Source organism: Aphidius gifuensis, linkage group LG4 (assembly GCF_014905175.1).
Source record: "Aphidius gifuensis isolate YNYX2018 linkage group LG4, ASM1490517v1, whole genome shotgun sequence".
Lineage (NCBI taxonomy): Eukaryota > Metazoa > Arthropoda > Insecta > Hymenoptera > Braconidae > Aphidius > Aphidius gifuensis.
Window position 1 is genome coordinate 3,052,407 of NC_057791.1, and position 20,840 is coordinate 3,073,246.

Here is a 20,840-nt window from a genome sequence, read left to right on the forward strand (position 1 = left end):
AAAACACTTGAATAAAAATTATTCTTCTTCTAATTAATTACCATATAATGTCTGTAATTAATTATTAAATAAATTTCATTTTGTTTTTTTTTTTTTTCATAGAATCTTTTTGACCCTATTAAATGTGATTTGTATTATTTTTATTTTATTTTATTAAATAAATTAAATGATAAAATTAATTAATGGATTTTTTAAAATAATAATTTTATTAAATTCTATTTATATAAATTCAATGATAAGATTAATTAATTATATTTTTAAATCATATTTTTATTTAAATTACAAAAAAAACAAATTAATTATTTTTTTTTCGCTTCACATTCAATTTAATTTTCTATTTTTTTACAATGTTTAAAAATTAAATAATTCTTAAATTAATAATATAAATTTATGGGGATAAGAAAAAACAAAAAATTATAAATAAAAGGAAATAAATTAACCATTTTTGTAGTATTGAGAACGTCTTGACCACCGATTTCTTCTATAACTTCTTCGTTTATTAATATTATTATGCTTGTATTCATCATAATCTAACGGTGATTTATAAAATACATGTCGATAAATTGGTATGTGAATTGGATAAGGTTGTTCAACAGGTACTGGTATATATTTTTCTACAGTAATTGGAACATCTTTTTGCACATAAACAGGTACAATTTTTTCAACTGCATATGCTACTTTTTTAACAACTGGCACAACTATAGTTTTAACAACTGGATAATATTTTGGTACTTGTACATGAATTGGATGGCTATATTGAGAAGCTGATGAATCATCAATCAATGACTGAGAAGTTTGATAATCAGCTGTTTGATGAACTGGATCATCTTAAAAAAATTAAAATAATTTTACAAATAAAATTCAAGTTATAAAGGTAAATAATAAAATAATTAATTATACCTATATTTTTTTCCACTTGACTATTTGTTCTCCAATCTTCATTATTTGATAAATTAATTTGTTCATTATTTGATAAATTAATTTGTTCATTATTTACAAAACTTGACGGTGTAACAGTCTCAGGTATAACACTATTGTAATTTTGTTGAAATTCATTATAAGAGTCCAATAAAATATTATCCTTTCTAGTATCATAATAATCAACACTCTCTTTTCGAACACCTGTTGTTAGACCATTATACAATCTAAAAAAAAAATATATACATTTATTAATATCTTTTATCAAATCTATTTTTTTTTAATTTGCTTACTTACCCTTGCCATTGATAATGATCATAACTATCACCATCAAAATAGGCAAATACATTTTTTCCAAGTATGAAGTTGATAATTATCTGTCAAAAATAAAAATAACGTTTTAAAAATGATTATTATATTTTCTTAATTTATATTGTACTGACATATATTCACATATATACAATTATCATTAATTTAAGATGCTTCATTTTAAATCTTAGCAAGCTGTTGAACGATCAAATGGACACTAACTTATAATATTCAATGAAGCATGGGTATTTATAGTATCTACTTTCTCCCACTTGCAAATATAACTATCGTTAAAGTATGTATTAAAAAAATACGCATATCTTAGAGATGTATGACTTACAAAACTGTGTGAAGTTGTTGGCATTGAATAGTCATTGACATAGAAATTACTGTCAAAAGATCAACGAAAGTATTGAAGCAGGATTTTTTATTCTTAAATTTATATCTAATACATATTTCAAATGAATTTTCTAATTGACGAAACAAGTATGATATTGATGTCTCTTATTAACAATATATTGTCAATAAAAAACATAAGATAAAAGAATAATGAAAAATAAAAGTATAAATTATCCATGAAAAATTAAAATTCAACTTTTTTTAAATTTATTTATGTAAATAGCATTTTTTATTTGATACTTTTTTTTTATTTGCTCAGTAAAATTTAACGTTTACCATCTTTTTTTTTAATGAGGATTTTATTCATCACATTAATACGACAATGTATAAACATTTCATCAAAGTGAAATTTATAAATTAATAATATTAATAATACAACAATTTTAATTTATGTGTTTAAGTTGTATATGTGAAAATATTATATTGGTATGTGATAAAGAATGTAGATAAAAAAAAATGAGTCCATGAATTTTTTTTTTTTTTTGGAGTAGTAGTGCATTTAAGATGTACATGATGAAAGAAAAGTAAATAGAATGAGTTGAGTGTTTTAGTAAAAAGGGTATAAAAGCCAAGGATAAAAGTAGGGTTCATCCGGTCCAGAATTTTATGAAGCTTGAAAAACGAATAAAAAATAATGATATTAATAAAAGTCAACAAAAAAAAAACAAGGGTGATTGATCGACATGAAAATATCACAAAAAATAGTAACTAATAAAAAGGAAAAATATTAATTTTGAATCATTTTAATTATTAATAAAACAAGATGTTTTTTTTTACTATAAAAATATTTATTTATTGTAAAAAAAATCAGTAATAAAAAATTTCATATAAAAAACTATGACAACCCATCACCATATGAAGAGTTAAATGTTTTATTGTATTATTATTTTTTTTTGTTTGAAAAAATATTTAATCATCCCCATGGATGATAAGCTGCTTTTGAAATATGTTGTTGTTGTTGTTGAACAGCATTTGCAATAGCATTTTCTTTAGCTGCAACGATATCACGAGCCTTGAATAAAATAAAAAATAAAAATAAGTCCAATATAAAAGTTATCAAATAAATAGATAATAAAAATTATAAACCTTGGCTTCTTTTTCTGATTGATGAATTTGTTTATCAGCATCTTGTTTACGAAGTTCTGCTGCAGTTTCAGATGCATTTTTTTGTATAGCAGCTGCAGCAGCTGTTTCACGTGCAGCAGCAACTCTTTGTGCAGCTGCAACAGTGTCTTTTAATGTTGCAAGACGTTGTTGAAGTGATACAAGTTGTTGAGCACTTGCACGAGCTTCAGCTTGTGCGTGGGCTAATATTTCTTCACATCTAAATTTATAAATAATAAAATATAATAAAATATATGTATGTATTTTTGTAATATAAATTTACCTTTTTGTTGCTTCTCGCGCAGCAGCTTCTCTTGCCAAAGCTATTTTTTGTTGAATTATTGCAGCTTGTTTTACCTCGGAAACACGATGTTGAGCAATAAGAACATTATTATTTGCTTCTTTTGCTTGTTGCACAGCTCGTAATACTTCCGGGGTATATGCAATACTTGGAGTTCCTGGAAATGGATCTCTCAAAGCCTGTAAAATATATATTAGATAATTAAAAAAAACAATGTTATTACTTTTTTATTTGTTACTAAGATAAAATCATTATTAGTTTACTTGTTGGGCTATGTCATGAGTTGCCTGACTTTGGATTTGACCCAAAGCAAGATCAGCATTAAATGACCCAGACCAGCCTGAAGGACCAAAAGGTCCAGGTGCCCAAGCACTACTATAAGATGGAACAACACCAAATATATCAAATCCTCCAGGTGATCCAAAGAAAGAAACACCACGTTTATCTTTTTTTTTTGATTCATCAGTTTGGGCTGAATGTACAACAACAGCTAATGCCAAAATAATCTAAATAATTAAAACGATATTATTTTTGTTAGATAATACAAATAAATAAATTAAATATTTGATGTAATATTTATTTTTATTACCAGTGATTGAGTCTTCATTGTTCTTGTCAAGGTACTTTGAGATACTGTTGTCTATCAATTGTCCTCAGCTGGTTTATATACTACTTATTCTCCCGAGTAAAACAACAATATTCTCGTAATAACAATATTAATTAAATAAGCGATTATTAGAAATAATCAGAGATACGTGTGTCTTAAAGAAAATTATATGTTATTATAATGACCAACGCCTGAACGATTTCTATTCATCAGATTATTAAGAGGAAAATTGGATTACACCATGAGTATATATAGAGACAAATATAAATTGTATTATATTTATATATATATTATATATAGTCATTATAAGGAAAGGATAGTTGTCATCGGTCTTCCGGACACTTAATTGATTGTCGCGGAAATAAATAGTAAATATTTAAAATAGTAAAATACAATCAGGAATATAAAATAACATAAAAAGTATTTCGTGTTTTGATAATATTATTCTTTTACTTCATGTTTTCCTAATTTTTTCTTATGATTTGTTGAAATTGAATCGGAGAAAAATTATTAGGCAACAGAAATATATGTATATAATATAACATGAAAAGTATTTGATTCATTTATGGTTCACCTCTTGTCTTTCATGTTTTCCTGATATCTTGAGAAAAAATTATATCCTTGAAAAAAAATTGAAAAAAAGCAATGCAAGAGGTATTTGTATAAATTTTTTAGTTTTGAAATTTAAAAAAAAAATTTTATTTCTTAAGAAAAAAATAGAAGAAATTGAAAAAAAATATTCTTTTTGAACAGGAACATAGAATGATGCATGGGGTATTTGATTAATTTTCTACTTCACCTCCTCTCTGACCTGCTCTTCTGATATTTTAGAAATAAATTTTATTTTTTAAAAAACAATTAGAAAGAAGATAACGAGGAGATTAATTTTTTCACAGGATCATAGAATGAGCAAAGAGGTATTTTATGTAATTTCTAGTTAACCTCTTCTAATACCTGCTCTCCTGATATTTCGAAAATAAATTTTATTTTTTAAAGAACAATTAGAAAGAAAATAGTGGGGAGAATAATTTTTTTACAGGATCATAGAATGAGCAAAGAGGTATTTCATGTAATTTCTAGTTCACCCCTTCTGTTACCTGCTCTCCTGATATTTTTAAAATAAATTTTATTCTTTAAAAAACAATCAAAAAGAAAATAGTGGGGAGATAACCCTGGTAGAAATATTTCTCCGACTTTTTCCAACTTTCTCCGCTTTTTTTCCAACTTTCTCCAACTTTTTACGAACATGACCCATGGTTGGAGAAAAGTTGGAAAAAAGTTGGAGTAAATTTTTGGTTGGAGAAATTTGTCCGCCATTTCTCCAACCATGGGTCATTTTTGTAAAAAGGTGGAGAAATGGCGGAGAAAAGTTGGAGAAATATTTCTACCAGGGGTAACTTTAATTGTTCCACCCATCATATTTGTTAAATTAATTGATAAACTGATATTTTTTTTATTATTAACATGATACGGGGATATATTTATGTTGTACATTATATCTGAACGACTCCCCTGTTATATATGGTTATTTATTTTGTAATTTATTCTTGATAAGTCATATTTTTAAATGGAAAAAAAAGCAAAAAAACAAAGATTATTCTATAATTATTAATCATATTTTTGATCAATAATTAAATTTGTTTTTTTTTTATCAATTAATTCTAATTTAATAAGATCTTCAAGTGGATCAACGATATTTAAAACTGTGGCATATAATTCACGGGTTTTGAAAGAATAAGTGCCTTGAACTGTAATTTTGTCCCCAGATTTGACTACTTTTCTTGGTAAATTGTCCAAGTTAACCCAAACCGTGCATCTATTTATATCAATACATTTTAAACGACTCTCACGAACTTTTTCAACGGTACAATTTATTTCTATCAAACTTTTGATATTATTTGCCTCAACGGTAGATAAACTGTCAACAATTTGTAGACCAGTATCGGGTTCTTGTGCAATTTCTATAAAATATGCTTCATGAACTATATTTAAAATAGATTCTTTATCGAAAATTAATTCTGGACCTTTTTTGTTCAATAATACACATCCTCCTTTAATCTCCACTACCATAGTAACTTTTAAATCACGCGAAGCATTTACAAATAATCGCAGCAATAATATTTGTCGTCCATTTTCTCTCAAACGGTAGCACTAATCACAGCAAGTCACAGTGTTGAGTACTATAGCTGTAGCTGTATGTTGAAAAAAAAGACGCTTGTTAGTTTCTCTCGGTTGTTTTCGGTTTTAATTGTTAAATTAATAAACAAAATCATTATTATAATCCTCTGAGTTGTTTAAATTATCCATATGTAGTGTGTGTCTTGTGAAATAGTGATAATTCCCCTGGTGGAAATATTTCTCCGGAATCGCTCCGGATTACTCCGGATTATTCCGGAATTGGCTCACTTAGAAAAAATGCGGAAAAATACGAGAAATCCGTAGCAATTCCAAAATACTCGAATTCCTGTGTAAAATGAAGGAAAATAAATGACTAAAAAATTTTAATGGGCCAATTCCGGAGTGATACGGAGTTTTGCGGAATTTTACGGAGTATTTCCGGACTTTTACGGAGTTTTTTCGAAATTTTACGGAGTTTTTCCGGAGTTTTACGGAGAAATTATTTCCACCAGGGTCGAGTAAGTATTTTTTGTGTTCTGCAATGACATTTTTATTTGGCTGTCGAACACCTAGTACGTAACACATAAGGTATGTAATTTTATTCCTTCTGTATTTATTTTAACTATATTTACAATGTTTTACAATCGTCTTTTTTTTTTTTTTATGAGTAAAAATAACTTGTTAATAGTGAACGTTCTATTAAAATTAACATTGAATCAAAAACAATATTATCAATAAATTAATAACAACGCAAATTTCAAATTAATAATAATAATAAACTTCTTTTGTGATATGGTAAAATACCAATTTATTTTATCTATCTAAATAAGCAAAAAAAAACAAATCATACAATTTAATATAAAAAAAAATAATTATAATTATATTTATTAGGGTTTTATTGTTAACTAAATGTTGTCTACATATTTCCAACCAGCATTAGTGTAAATATCAAAATATTCTGGGTGAGAGTGTTTTGATGGTGGCTTCATTTGTTCAAATGGATTTTTTGATGGAGCTAATGGAGCATCATTAACATCTACCATTACTCTTTTACTTGATTCATTTGATACTTCATCAGATATTTTATCATTATTATTATTATAAATTATTGTATCAGATCTATCAATATTTTTTTTATTATCAACTGTTTTATTTGCATTGTCATCTGGTCGTCTTGGTGGCTTGCCTATTCTTGATCCAAAAATTGGTTGTGTTTTAGATGGTATATTTTTTTGTGTTACTTTATTTGAAGCACGACTTTCACTGTCTTTTTTATCAGCATCATCTGAATGATATGTTACATAATGATTATATTCTTTTGGTGTATTACGTTGTGTTATTGTTTTTGTATATTTTTTAACTCTTCTTGATGGTATGTCATCTTTTTTTCTTAAATATTTATTTTTTTTATTGACTGGTTCATCAATTTCTGGCACTTCTTTAACATGTTTGTAATCTAAATATTAAAAAATTGCATTAAATAGATATAAAATATATAAATATATATAAAAAAATAAATTAATTACCTTCTTTTGGAATTTCACGTTTATATGATTCTTCAAATTCACGTTCAAAATCATCACCAAAATTTTTATATGGACTATTTGTTTTTAATTTTTGAGTTGTATGAGCTTTGTCACTTGTTCGTGTTTCAGCTTCATCATAATGTTCAGCTGATTTTGATGTTGAATCATTATTATTATCTTCAAATTCAATATTTTCTTTATGATCCTCAACACTTGTACTTTCTTGGCTATTTTGTTGTATTGATCCAGCAGTTTCACTAACTGGAATTATTACTGGTCTTTTTGGAAATTTATTATTTGAAAAATTGCCAAATGTTTGATCATATGAATCAAAAATATTTGAACCTGGCATTTCAAATGGATTGCTGTTTTGTGATGATGATACAGATGGTTTAACTTCTTCCAAACTTTCACCACCTGCCGATCCGAGTTCTTGAATAAACAAAAAACAAATTATTAAACATGATTAGTCAATTAGAATATTAAACAACTTACCTTCTTCAGATTGATTATTGCCATTATCTCCATCATCATCGTCATCATTATTATGAGATGGAAATGATGGTTTTTTTTTTTTATTTATAACTTCAACGTCAGCACGAATTCTTTCAAATGCTAATGATGGATAAATCATTGGACTTTTTTGATTAACACTTTGTGTATTAAAATGTAATTGTGGTTGTGTTGAAAGTAATTGATAATGATCATTTTTAGCATTACCACCATTAGAACCATAAGCAGTATTAAAATTGTAAGCTTTTTTTGCTGGTCCAGATGGATTATATCTTGTTTTAAATTTATCATCTTGAGATGAATAGTATCCTTCATTACTAGGCGATGTAATAAAGCTTCCTTTTCTATAATCAAAATTTTTATTCATTGTTTTGCTTGGAAAACCACGAGTACTCATAGGGAATTCTTGAAATTGAAATGGTTTAGATTTTGATGTAAACGATGGTATAAATTCAATTGATTTTGTTGAATCATATGGCTTGTATGATTCTCTGGTACTTCTTGAACTTGGTGTTATTTTTGATGTTACTGGATCATTGTATAAACGAGCCATTATATCATCATACTTTGGTTTAGCAATTTCTGGTCCTTGATATTTTTTAAATGCACTTAAATCAGTATATTGTTTAACATCCATTGGATAACCTGTACTGTCAATTTTAAAATTTATTGTACTTTTTGGAAATACAGGATAGTTATTAAAATTACTAACTGTATTTGATTCATAATTTTTATTTTGATTAGCAATATTTCCATTACTACTTCGAGCATTTTGACTTTGTATTGGATGATAATTTGGTGGTGCTATTGGTTTCCAAGGAGTTTGTTGACCATTATTATTATTAGACTCACTGAATGAAAAGCTTTTACTTAATTTTGGAAATGATGGTAACACTTGTGCAGCAATATTTGGTGTTAGTGTTGGTGTTATTGTCGTTGTTAAGGATGAACATTCCAATATAACTCCTGATAATAGTAGTTGCAGAAACATGATCTGCAATATAATTATCACCACACGCTACAATTTATTTTTTTTTTTTTAAATTAATTTATATTCAACACACAAAATAATATTAAGCAAATAGACAAAAAGTTAGAGATAATCTTTACAGATCAAAATATAAAAGTCTACTGGGGTAAGATTGGACATTGTTTAGGCTTATATATACCGAAATCAGTGATGCAAAGAACTGGAACAGTTAATGATTTTCTAAAAATGACAAAAACTAATTTAGTATAAAAAGAAAGAAAAAAAAAAGTAATAAGAATTTTATGGAACCTGGTATTTTTATTTCAATGATCCATTACAATATTTTTTACAAAGTTCAACAAATTGTTTATTTTTTATTAATTTGTATTTTTAATTGCATAAATATTGAATAAACTTTTTTTTTCTTCTTCTTTTTTCTTAACATGGACAATTTATTCTTGATGAATTTATTGAATAATTTAATAATTTTATATAGTTTTATTTTGATAACAATATATGTAAATTTAAAAAAAAAGAAATGAAATAAATTAAATTGAGAAATTATATCAGAATTATCAATTGGAAAATAGTGAAAGGAAGGTTTTTAAAAGCCTGTCAAAAAATTCAATTTCTGGGTCTATGAAGCATCAAATACTTTCACCTTTAAATAAATAAATAAAAAAAAAAACGTAGCGCTAAATCACCTTTTTTTTGTTTCAACAAAATTTTAATTATTTTTTTTCAGAGGAAGAAGAAGTTTGTTCAATCATATAATTGTTATTATAAAATTAATGCAAATTAAAAGTGAAGGCTACATTAAATGTGATATAAATCATTAATTTTCAGATATAAATTTACATCTGAATATATTTATTTACAGTCAAGGATTATATAATATTAATAAACAAAAAACAACAACAATATCAGTCAAAATAAAATTACCCACTTTAATAATTAACTTAACATAATAACTTTTCATTTTTTTTTTTTCGCTAAACATATTTATTATTTTTCTTTGGATTTAATTTTTAATGAAAAACATAATAATTATATAATTTATTTAATTAATAATATGTAATTAAATACGGTTGAGAATTTATATTTTTTTGAATATTTTTAATTTTATCATTATTAAATTCATATCCAGCACGACGTTGTTCATCATCAAGATATTTTTCAATATCATCATTATCTCGATAAAGTGATGAACTAGCACCTCTTGGTAGTTGTTTATTTTTCATAAGTAGACCAAGTAAATTATGTAATTTAGGACTATCAAAATCTAATTCATCGTTTTTTGAATATTTATAATCATCATGATGATTGTATAATAAATCAGGTGATGATGTTGTAAATGTTGGATAATTATTATAATTTATTATTTCTTTTCGGCCACTGTTATTTTCATTTTTAAATGGTCGTCTATGTAAATGAGTTGAATGACTACTTGCTGCTGTTTCAATACCACCACTAATTGGACGTTTACCATGTGGTCTATTATGTGGTCTTAATTTATTATTTTCAATTCTTGTGCCTTTTATAATTGGTCTTTTTTTAACTTGCTTTTTAATTTTATTATTATTATTATCATTATCTAAAAATGGATTTTTTGACACAAATGAATTGACCTTTGGTGGTGTTAAATAATCATTTATTTTAATATTATTATTATCATTATTATTTGATAAATCATTATTGTTAAATTCTGTTTTAAATAATTGTTCAAGTTCTGATACAGTTATACCAGGTCGTTTATTTAATGGACCAGGATCAACTGTTTGTACATTTGTTTCTGAATGATGTCCTTCAATAATTTCTTTAATATTTTTTGATTTTACCATATTTGATTTAATTCTATCTAATTCATCTTTAAGTCTTTTTAATTCAGCAATATCAGCAACAGTTAAATTACGAATTTTTTTATCACTATTCCATTTATGAGTATTATATATTGTTCTTAATGATTCTTTAAACATTTCTTCAGCATATTTTTCTAAATCTGTACTTAATTTTGGTTTTTTAATTAAATCCATTTGTGCTGTTGGTGTATTTTTATAAAAATTACCACCTGGTATAGCTGGAACAAGATTTAAATTATGTGAAAGAGCATCAGGTACATGTGCTTTACTATTGAGCATTATTTGACTATCAACAAGTTCAGTACTTGGTACAAAATTCATTGGATTATATGCTGGACGATCAGCTGCATATGTACGCCATTGATTATTATTATTATTACTTTGTGCACCAATATGTGTTAATGAATCAACATAGCTATGTATATTAATTGAATCAGGTGTTGTACTTGTTAATATTGGTATTGGTGTTGTCAATACTGCACCTTGATATTGATTAAATGCATTGAAATTTGGATTTTGTATTTGTACTGTTTGCATACCAACAACTGGTAATTGTGAATCTTTATTTGTATTTTGTATTGCATTATATGTATTAATATTATTATTACTTGTACTTCCTAAATTATCATTGCTACGAATTAAAGTATGAAATTGTGGTTTAAAATTTTTATTTTGTTCTATTGGTGTTTGTAATTGTTGAAGTTGTGTCCAGGTATTTCCAAGTATTGCATTACCATTATATTGTCCAGCATAAGTGGGTTGAAAATTTGTTGATTGTTGTTGTTGTTGTTGTTGTATTAATGCAGGAAATAGTTGTTGAAATTGTTGATTATTTTGACTCTGTGCAATGACATTATGTATATTACTTGATGCTGGTATATTATTATTTACGGAATAACTTGCTGATGTTAAATAATTATTTGTTGTTGGTGTGAAAGTTGTTTTTTTTGATGAATTTTCTATTTCACTTGATACAGTTTGAGCATTATTATTATTTTGTATTGGTGTTTGTTGATTTTGTCCATTTAAACCTCGTGTATTTACTAAAATATTATTATTGTATCCATTCAAGGGTGACTGAAGTATTGATTGCAATGTTGGTTGTGAAACAAGTAAATGATGAACTTGTGAATTATCTTGATTTGATGTTTTTGGTGCAATGGTACTTTGTGATACAGTAAATACTGGTGCAACAGTACTTTGAAAATATTGTGTTTTAATATTATTATTTTGAGGATATTTATTTTGTAAAAATACAGCTTGTAAAGGATTTTGATATGTACTTTGTCCAACAATTATTTCTGGAATTGGTGTTGAATATTGATGATAATTTTTAGCTGAATTTTGTAATGATTGATTTGGTGGACCAGTACTTATTAATGGTGATGCTGTACTAACAATTGGACCAGCTGTTATATAATTTTGTACTCCAGCATTTGATATATCAAAACCTTGACTAGTACCAATTGCAGTTGAATGATCAAAATTTGTCAATGGTACAAGATTTAAATTAACTGGTACTAAAACATTTGGTTTATTATTTTGATTTAATTGATAACTATTTGACTGTGAAAGTTCAATATTTTGTCCAACTTGATTCCATGAATTTTCATTATTTTGTGATTCAATATTTTTATTATTATCATCTCCTTTTGATTGATTTTCTTGATTATTATTTTGTTCATTATCTGTCCAATAATTTGGCTTGGCTCGTGATCTATGTGATTTTATTTTTGATGATGATGAATTAATTTTTTTTGTATCATCAACATCACTACCACTACTACTACCATCACCATTTCCACGATGTTCCTTAACAAGTCTTCTTGAATTTTCAGAAGTATATGGACGTCTTCGACTTTTATATATTTTTTTTGGTCTTTCAGTTATTTCTAAATAATCAGAACTCTCATTTGATCCATCTTCATTTTTATCATAACGATCTTCTGATTCATCATTTATTTTTTTTTGATTATCATAAGGATTCATTGTTGATACTTGACCAATAGATTGTTGATTATTATATTTAACATCAACTTTATAATCACTTGGCTCAATAACAACAACTGGCTTTAGACTAAATTGTTGATTTTTTTTATTATCTCTTAAATAATCATTTGAATTATCATAATTTATATTTGGTAAACTAGATGTTTTTTGACGAGTAACGCTTTCACCAAAAATACCATATTTTGATGCTGTATGTTGTGGATAATTATGATTAACTTTCTCCGGTTCAAAAATTGCTTCAGTCGTTGTTGTTACTGTTGTTGTTGTTATTGGTTTATTATTTTTATTTGTATAATAATGTGAATATACTTGTGTATTATCTCTATCTTGATCAAAATCATCACTCAAATAATCATTTATTTGTTTTATTCGATTTTTTGTACGCAAATTGTTTGTATATTTTTTATTTTCATCAATTATTAATTTAGTATTACTAGCTTGATTTAAATTACTCTGCATATTTTCATAAAATTCATGATAATTTGCAATTTTTGGTGTTTGTTTATTAACTTTTAATAATTCAAATTCTTTTTGTCCATCTTGTGAATCATACGAACGACGATCTGCTTCTGTTTGTGATATATTTAATAATATTCTTGCTTCAGTAAAAAATGCTGGATTATTTTCAACATTATTATCATAATCTGATAATGATATAATTGGTGATTCAGTTGTATCTTCATCAATTGTTGTATTTGTTGAATTAATCAATAATTCACTGGAGAGAAATTTTTGTGATGAAATCATTGGAATGAATCCGTTGGAATTTTCATAATGAATATCAGTTGTCTCGTCAAGCTCTGGTAATTCTGTTGACGAGTTTGTTTCCGTAATTGGTTCTTCAAATTCTGTTGATGATGGAGCAATATTTTCTGATGCCATTGCAACTTGATCATCAGTGACATCTTTTGAATTTTCATCGGCTAAACATACTGCAATTGTTCCACACAGTATGGATAACAGTATCACCTGCAAAAATAAAAAATAAATTAAATTATTGTATAATTCTTTATTATTTCTTTTTTTTTTTTTTTCGCTAATTTTTAATATTTATGAACAAGATATTTTACACATGAAATATTCACTTGGCTCTCATGAATTTAATCGGGTTAAATTAGAGATGAGAGTCAAGGGGATGACCTAGAAATGAAAAGCAGAAAAGTAAAAAAAAAAAAAAAATAGTGAAACACGCACGTAATGTGAGTAAGAACTGAATGCTCACGGGACCAAAACTTTATAAACTTTCTTGTTGTTCTTAAACAATTATTGGAACGAATAATTATTTGTCTATGATGAATGAAAAATGAAAAATTAGAGATTGAAAAAAAAAGAAAAAAGAAAAAAGCCATCAAGGTCGTTGAATATTATTATTATAATATTATTCTTTTTCTAATTATGTTTTTTTTTTTTTTAAACTTGGATAAATAAAAATTGTTGTTAATTAATTTTTTTTGTCAACAAACTTTATTTTTATTTATTTTAGTTTTATTATCCAAAACACAGTAAAATTTCACAATATAAATAATAAATAAAACACTCAACGAAATGACAAACTCACCCTATAGAAAAACATTTTTTTTTAATTTTGTAATTTTTTTCTCCAATTGCTTCACTTCACAATACAGATAAAAAATTCACAATTAATATTTTGACACATGGAAAAAGCACCAATGATGAGGGGACCAAATAAAAAAACTAAATTAACAGCTCAATTCTTGATCTTGTATTAAAAACAATGATCTTACAAGTTCAACAGCCACACAAGAACTAAAGCCACATAGTTGATATGCGATTTTCTTTATACACTCTGGTAGTCAAGTGAAAAATATCGTTCTAAATATTATCTTATAGCCCACACCATCTATATCAGTATAACTTTCATTCACGACACGCGACCACTGTTGGAAAAGTCTTGTCCATAAAAATGCATACAAGGATATTTTAAAAATTCATATTATTATGATAATCAACAACCAGAACATTTCAATGGCCAACATATGTACTAGAAGTTGTTTAATCAATTTTCACTTTGACGATTAATCGTCAGGTACCGTTGATTCAACCATCAACGGAAATTGATAATTTATGAAAAATTTATTTAAAAAAAAAAAAAATTGAAAGGATATTTACCACAGATAAAAAGAAAAGAAATAGAATCTGATGATGATTTTTATGATTTTCTGTTCAATTAATTTTAACTATATACTTTGGTAAAAATGAAAAAAAAAATAGTGTTATTATTATTTAAAGGCTTTCTTCAATAAATATTTCTGTTGGACATAATCAAATAAACAAAATTCATATTGGTCATTACTTTAGCAATTGTTCATCGCTCTAGAACACACGCTTTACTACTGGCTGATTTTATTTATTGTAGTAAATATCAGTATCATAGGAGTGAAAAAAAAAAATTCATCGTCAATACAAAAGCATTAACTTAACGTTAAAAATAAATTCATTGTTTTTTAATTGCTCAAAACACTGTAGATTTTAGATAGCCATTTTGTATTATTAAATAAAATAATACTTGAAAAAATGAGATGAGTTATCAGTCATCAATTTATATAAATAATAATTAAACATAATTATGGCTAAATACGCGTATACAATTGATCGCAAAATGATAGCCACAGAAATCATTTAAAATACAAACATCTTTAAGATTTAATTATAAATTTTCCTATTACGGAAGTCAAAAAAAAAGAAACTACTCTGAATTAAATTAAAGTTTTTTTTTTTTTAATTTTTATTCAATTACTATTTCATGCTGATTAAATGTGAAAAAAAAATATAATTTTACTTAATAATGTATTTTATTTATTCAAAAAATTATTGAGCATACAAATAATTATTCAATTACAATAGTATAAATGAAAATAACAAAAAAAAAAAAAAGATTCTCTTAAATGCTATTAATAAAAAGGTACCTTCTTGAAGTGTAGAAATTTGGTCGTTCGAAATTCTTTACAAAAAAAATAATTATATGGCAATTGATATATATTTTTTCTTTTGATGTTACTCAACTTACAGACTAAATATTTTATTAATTTTAAAAAAATAAAATGTTAAAACAGGATATTGCACATTCCCAAATTAAAAAAATGAAAAATATTCATCTGGCAAGTGTTGTAATAATTACTTTAACAAATTAAAAAAATTGACAGATAATGAAAAAATAATAATAATTATTATTATAAACTGTTGTATAAAAAAAAAAAAAATTCAATGAGGTACAAAAAATTAATTTTCATAAAATTATATACTTGAAAAGAAACAAGTATATTATATAATTTATTTTGTTTTTTTTAAATTTGGAAAACGTGGATCTTCAATAATTTGTACACTCTTGACTTTTTGTAATTTATTAACTGTTCTTGTTCCAAATTTATTTCTTGAATCATCAAATGTTGTTTTTTTAATATTTTTATCTTCTTCATCATAAAAATCTGGATAAGATGGCCTTGGTGTATAATCAAGTGGATGTTGAGCTAATTTTTTACTTGCAATTGAATCTTGATCATAAGTTGGTGATAAACGACTTAATACTTGTGTTAATTGTGTCAATTCATTTATTGGACTTTGATTAATTGTTTTTTCTGTAATTTGATTAGCATATTGATAATTACTATTTTGACTTAATGCAGCTTTACTAGTTGCATAATCACTTAAATACTGTTGTAACAAAGCTTTTAAATTAATATTGGGTGTTACTTTTTGTTGTACTGGTGATACACCATCAACTCTCAATATAATAACTGGTATCAATGATTTTCCAGTTTGTATAAATGTTGGTTGAGCATTTAATATTGATGATGGATCTCTAATATACTGTGATATTGATGGATTATAATTTAATAAATTTTCATAATTTGTATTTGCATATTGTGAATTTGTATATTGTTTTAATGGTGCTGGTTGTGAATTATATTGTTCAAATTGTCCTGGTTGTGAATTATATTGTTCAAATTGTCCTGGTTGTAAATTATATTGTTCCAATTGTACTGGTTGTGTATTATATTGTTCAGCTTGTGCTAAATGAGGATTATATTGTTCTGTTGTTGCTTCTTGATTATTTTCAAATACTTTTGTTAAATATTTTTGTGCTTGTGGTGTATATTTTGATAATATTGTTGGTGATAATTGACCCTGAGTTGTAAATAAATTTGTTGATGATGGTGTTGTTGGTTGTGGTGGTGTTTCTGTTGAATAAACATATTCAGTATTTTGATTATTAGCATATTTTAGTCTTTGATCGTATCTTGTTGCTTCATTATTATCTTTTTCACGTGGTCTTAATCCATATTTAGTTTGATATGAAAAGTCATAATTTTGAGCTTGAGACTGTGATGATGATGATGCTGATGATACTGCTGAGCTTTTACCAGCAACAGATACAAATTCACTTGGACGTGATGGTTGAGCTGGTTCAGCATCCGTTGGAAATTGTGCAGGTCTTTGAGAGTAAATATTATTTACTGTTGGCTCTTGTGGATAACGTGCTGGTGATGGTGAATCTTGATATTGATTTTGATAAACAATATTTTGATTATTATAAACATCTTGAGTATAACGATTATCTTGAGTTTGTTGTTGTTGTTGTTGACTAATTGGATTTTGATATGTCACAGTTTGATAATTATTGTATGAATTAATTTTTGGTTGATTTGCATAATCAACAAATGGTGATGTTGTTGGTGTTACAATTCTTCCATCAGGATATTTCCAAACTATTTTATTTTCATATTTAATACCATTTTCAACAACAAAACGTGGTAAATTAAATACAGATGGATCAAATGGTAATGTTCTTGGTGTTGATGATGATACATCATAATTTTGTCTTTGTTGATTAAAATTTGCAACTGTATATCTTGTATCATGTGTTGATGCTTGTGTTGGTGTTGGTGTTGTTGAATAAGTATCATAATTTGGTCGTATTGTTGTGAAAGTTTGTCTATTATTTGAATAAACATCTTGATAGTTTGGTTGTGCAGTTGTGTAGGTATTTACATTTTTATTAACACCTCTGTAATTTGGCCTAGTTGTTGTATAGGAAGCAATGTTACTCTTTGGGGTCGTTGAATATGATTGAAATGAATAATCAGTGGGCGATGCCTTGAGTAATTTTGTACGTTGACCAAAAACGGCTTGGTTTGATGTTGCAAAATTATTATTATTATTGTTATTGTTATTATTATTAACATGTGATTGTGATGCAGCATTTGTAGTTCGTAAATTTTGTTTATAATTTGGAGTTGTTTTAATTGGTGTTTCATCTGGTCGTTCAGTTATTGGCTTATATGATTCAATTATTGTTTTTGGTGCAAATGGACTTATTGATTCTTCAATACTAACTGTTGTTCCACTTTTACTACCAGGAAAATATAAATTTGTTTTTCCAGAAAATAAATTATTTCTTAAATAACCATAGCCAAGACCATTGTTGACAGTACGTTTAGATTTTCCATCTGTAGATGATGAATTATCTGAATCACCAGCAAAATCAAGAAGTATCAATGGTGGTAAAATTGGTAAATCTCCAACCTCATCAGTATCAACTTGTTTTAATTTATTCAGTTCCATCTCAGCATTCGTTTCTACTGATGTATCGTTGTCAGTTCCTTTCTCTAATTTGATTGGTGTGCTTTCTGTTGTCGGTGCTGCATCTTCATTGCAATTGATGCTGACCAACAGGGTCATAGTGACCTGAAATTTTTTTTTTTAAATGTTAATTTACAACTGGTCTTAATTTTGGGATGTTTTTTTTTTTATAGGTTTTTAGTTAAATTTTTTTCTTCTTTTTGATGTAGGGTTGACAAGTTAATTTTTTTTTAATATTATACTTCAAAAATGAGATGAGTTAGGTTGACTGAGGAAAGGTCAAGTTATAACCTTGATAATAGAAATTATTGTTCAAGATAATATTAATGATTGGCCAATAGAGATAGTTGAAATTTTATCGTCTTTATATGCATTTAAAAAAAAAAATATTTATTTATGAGAATTTTGATAACTTTCACTTGTTCGTCACCAAAATAAGGCTATTAATTTTTATCGCAAATGTCTTATTACAATTTCAACATTTATAAAAGTATCGTAAGACTTCAATATCAATAATTAAAAAATTTCAAGGTAAATTCATTGGTCAATTCCTGAAGCTTGTATTGATATATATAGAAAAAAAATATAAAAAAAACTGGAATCTCCGGATCGCAGTTTGGAAACAAGTTTTATCTTTCGCATTCTTATTTTCACCGCTTTCTTTTGCCAGGATATAACACGGGGCTAACGATCAGCGAATCGGAAATCAATGTGTTTTTTTTTTTTTTTTCTTATTTATCATCGTGAAATCGACAGTTTATTTTGAATATTTAAATAAAAAAAAATAAATAAAAACTACATATTTATCGAATAATCTTAAATCATGTCAATAAAATATAGGTGAAATTTTTAATTTATTTATTAATTTTATTGAGCTCAATCTTTTGCCAAAATTGAATAATCAAAAAATGAAAAAAATAATAATAGCAAGTACGAGACATAAAGACAATTTTATCATTACTCAATAATAAAGTTGACAAATTTGCACACGCGATGGTAATCGAATTAGACAACATATATTTTGACTTTCACTAGAATCTTTTAATATCATCATGACACAAGTTCTTCACGCGTCGAAACACAGAGCAATCTTGTGTGCTTTAAAAAAAAAAATAAAAACTATATAAATAAGTAAATAAATAAAATGAAAAATAAATCGGAAACACTTTCTCTGCAATTACGTCCACCGGTTGCAAGAAGGAAGTCTTCAATAGAAAAAAAACAAAAAAATCTATTCTGTCTTAAAATGTAATTCATTGTGACACTAATACTACACTTGACAATTTTTTTATTTTAATATTAAATTCTAAAAAGTAATTCTACAATAAAAAAAAAATTAAAATAATTGATTTAAAAAATTCTTTAAATAGTTGAAATAATTTTTTTTACTTTAATTTGACTGATGATGAGATTATTATCAAAATGATTTATCGCAATTCATTAAACACAAAAGAAAACATTAATTTACAAAAAAAAAAAAAAATTAAGATGTCTGAAATATAAATAAATTATATAATAATAAATTTTTAAAAATCAATAAAATTAATTAAATTTTGTTTACTATTTTTTCTTTTATATAATTTTGTAAATTGAATATATATTTGGCAATATTAATTTGTAGCTATTGAATTACAATATACAATTTACTTACAATTATCAAAATGAGTCTCATATTGATGCGATCCTCAAACTCACTGATGCGGTTATACGTTTGGTACTGATGAAGCTGATGCCACAGAATCCCACCTTATATGCCCTCGCCTCATGTGAGAGAAGGACGCGACATTATAAGAAATTTCACTTTGGTAAGCCGTTATTTCTCATCAACATACGAAAAAAAAAATATATATTAAGGTTGAAGACACCTGTCAATAGCGTAACTCTCCTCTTCTCTCCATACGCAATTGCGTATTATTGAAATGAAATCATTCAATCTATCAAATTGATCTGCAAATTACATGTATATCATTAAAAATAATTAACGACAAACCAATTATTCTTCATTACGAAAAATAACTTTAAAAAAAATATATAGAAAAATAAAAAACAAACAAAACGGTATACATTTAAATTGGTTTGTTTTTTTATTTTAATACGCACCTTTTATCAGCCTTCAAGACTTTCAATAATCAAAGGTACTTTTTGTACAATGAAATAATAAAATTGTCTAAAGCAAAGGTGACGAGTTGTTGAACAGAAGACATGTGTTTGCTGACTTGAGACGAATTACTGACTTGTCACGGATTGTTTCACACGAAGAATGATCTCGGATTGCTCTGACTTTGCTCTATAAAAAGAAAAAAATAAATAAATTAAATACATATGAAATAAAAAAAAAAAAACAAGATACTCGTCAATTTTCAGATATACTATTTTATTTCCTTTTGGTGAAATTTTATTTACAATTGTATATGAAAGGAAATCAATATATATATATATATAGACAAATACATAAACAACTTTTCAAGAAAAAAAATTAACCAGTTTGTTTTTATACCATTTCGGCTCATCTTCACATAGTAATATCCACTTTCACGCAAAATTTTTCATAAGCAAAATAAAAAAGATATATAAAAAAATTTTATATATTAATTTTGACAATCTA

The 20,840-nt window shown here is 25.9% G+C and overlaps 5 protein-coding genes across 5 annotated transcripts; all 5 read right to left on the minus strand.

The window, feature by feature from the left end:
* Positions 1–249: 249 nt before the first annotated feature.
* LOC122854522 lies at positions 250–1,433 on the minus strand. The gene is made up of 4 exons (XM_044155265.1): positions 1,380–1,433; positions 1,216–1,295; positions 901–1,145; positions 250–827 (listed from the first exon to the last, which is right to left on the minus strand). The coding sequence occupies exons 1-4, from the start codon at positions 1,404–1,406 to the stop codon at positions 436–438; spliced, it is 744 nt and encodes a 247-aa protein (XP_044011200.1). The 5' UTR covers positions 1,407–1,433; the 3' UTR covers positions 250–435.
* Positions 1,434–2,481: 1,048 nt separating this feature from the next.
* On the minus strand, positions 2,482–3,662 carry LOC122854523. The gene is made up of 5 exons (XM_044155266.1): positions 3,621–3,662; positions 3,295–3,537; positions 3,014–3,210; positions 2,713–2,950; positions 2,482–2,638 (listed from the first exon to the last, which is right to left on the minus strand). The coding sequence occupies exons 1-5, from the start codon at positions 3,636–3,638 to the stop codon at positions 2,540–2,542; spliced, it is 795 nt and encodes a 264-aa protein (XP_044011201.1). The 5' UTR covers positions 3,639–3,662; the 3' UTR covers positions 2,482–2,539.
* A 2,603-nt stretch (positions 3,663–6,265) lies between these two features.
* Positions 6,266–8,986, minus strand: LOC122854524 (rho GTPase-activating protein gacU-like). Its single transcript, XM_044155267.1, has 3 exons — positions 7,778–8,986; positions 7,283–7,714; positions 6,266–7,212 (listed from the first exon to the last, which is right to left on the minus strand). The coding sequence occupies exons 1-3, from the start codon at positions 8,784–8,786 to the stop codon at positions 6,662–6,664; spliced, it is 1,992 nt and encodes a 663-aa protein (XP_044011202.1). The 5' UTR covers positions 8,787–8,986; the 3' UTR covers positions 6,266–6,661.
* Positions 8,987–9,829: 843 nt separating this feature from the next.
* Positions 9,830–14,425, minus strand: LOC122853714 (GATA zinc finger domain-containing protein 14-like). The gene is made up of 2 exons (XM_044154131.1): positions 14,193–14,425; positions 9,830–13,603 (listed from the first exon to the last, which is right to left on the minus strand). Exons 1-2 carry the CDS (start codon positions 14,205–14,207, stop codon positions 9,830–9,832), a joined length of 3,789 nt encoding a protein of 1,262 aa, XP_044010066.1. The 5' UTR covers positions 14,208–14,425.
* A 1,263-nt stretch (positions 14,426–15,688) lies between these two features.
* LOC122854525 (probable basic-leucine zipper transcription factor N) lies at positions 15,689–20,506 on the minus strand. Its single transcript, XM_044155269.1, has 3 exons — positions 20,336–20,506; positions 19,887–20,182; positions 15,689–18,340 (listed from the first exon to the last, which is right to left on the minus strand). Exons 2-3 carry the CDS (start codon positions 19,905–19,907, stop codon positions 15,926–15,928), a joined length of 2,436 nt encoding a protein of 811 aa, XP_044011204.1. The 5' UTR covers positions 19,908–20,182; positions 20,336–20,506; the 3' UTR covers positions 15,689–15,925.
* Between the last annotated feature and the right edge of the window lie 334 nt (positions 20,507–20,840).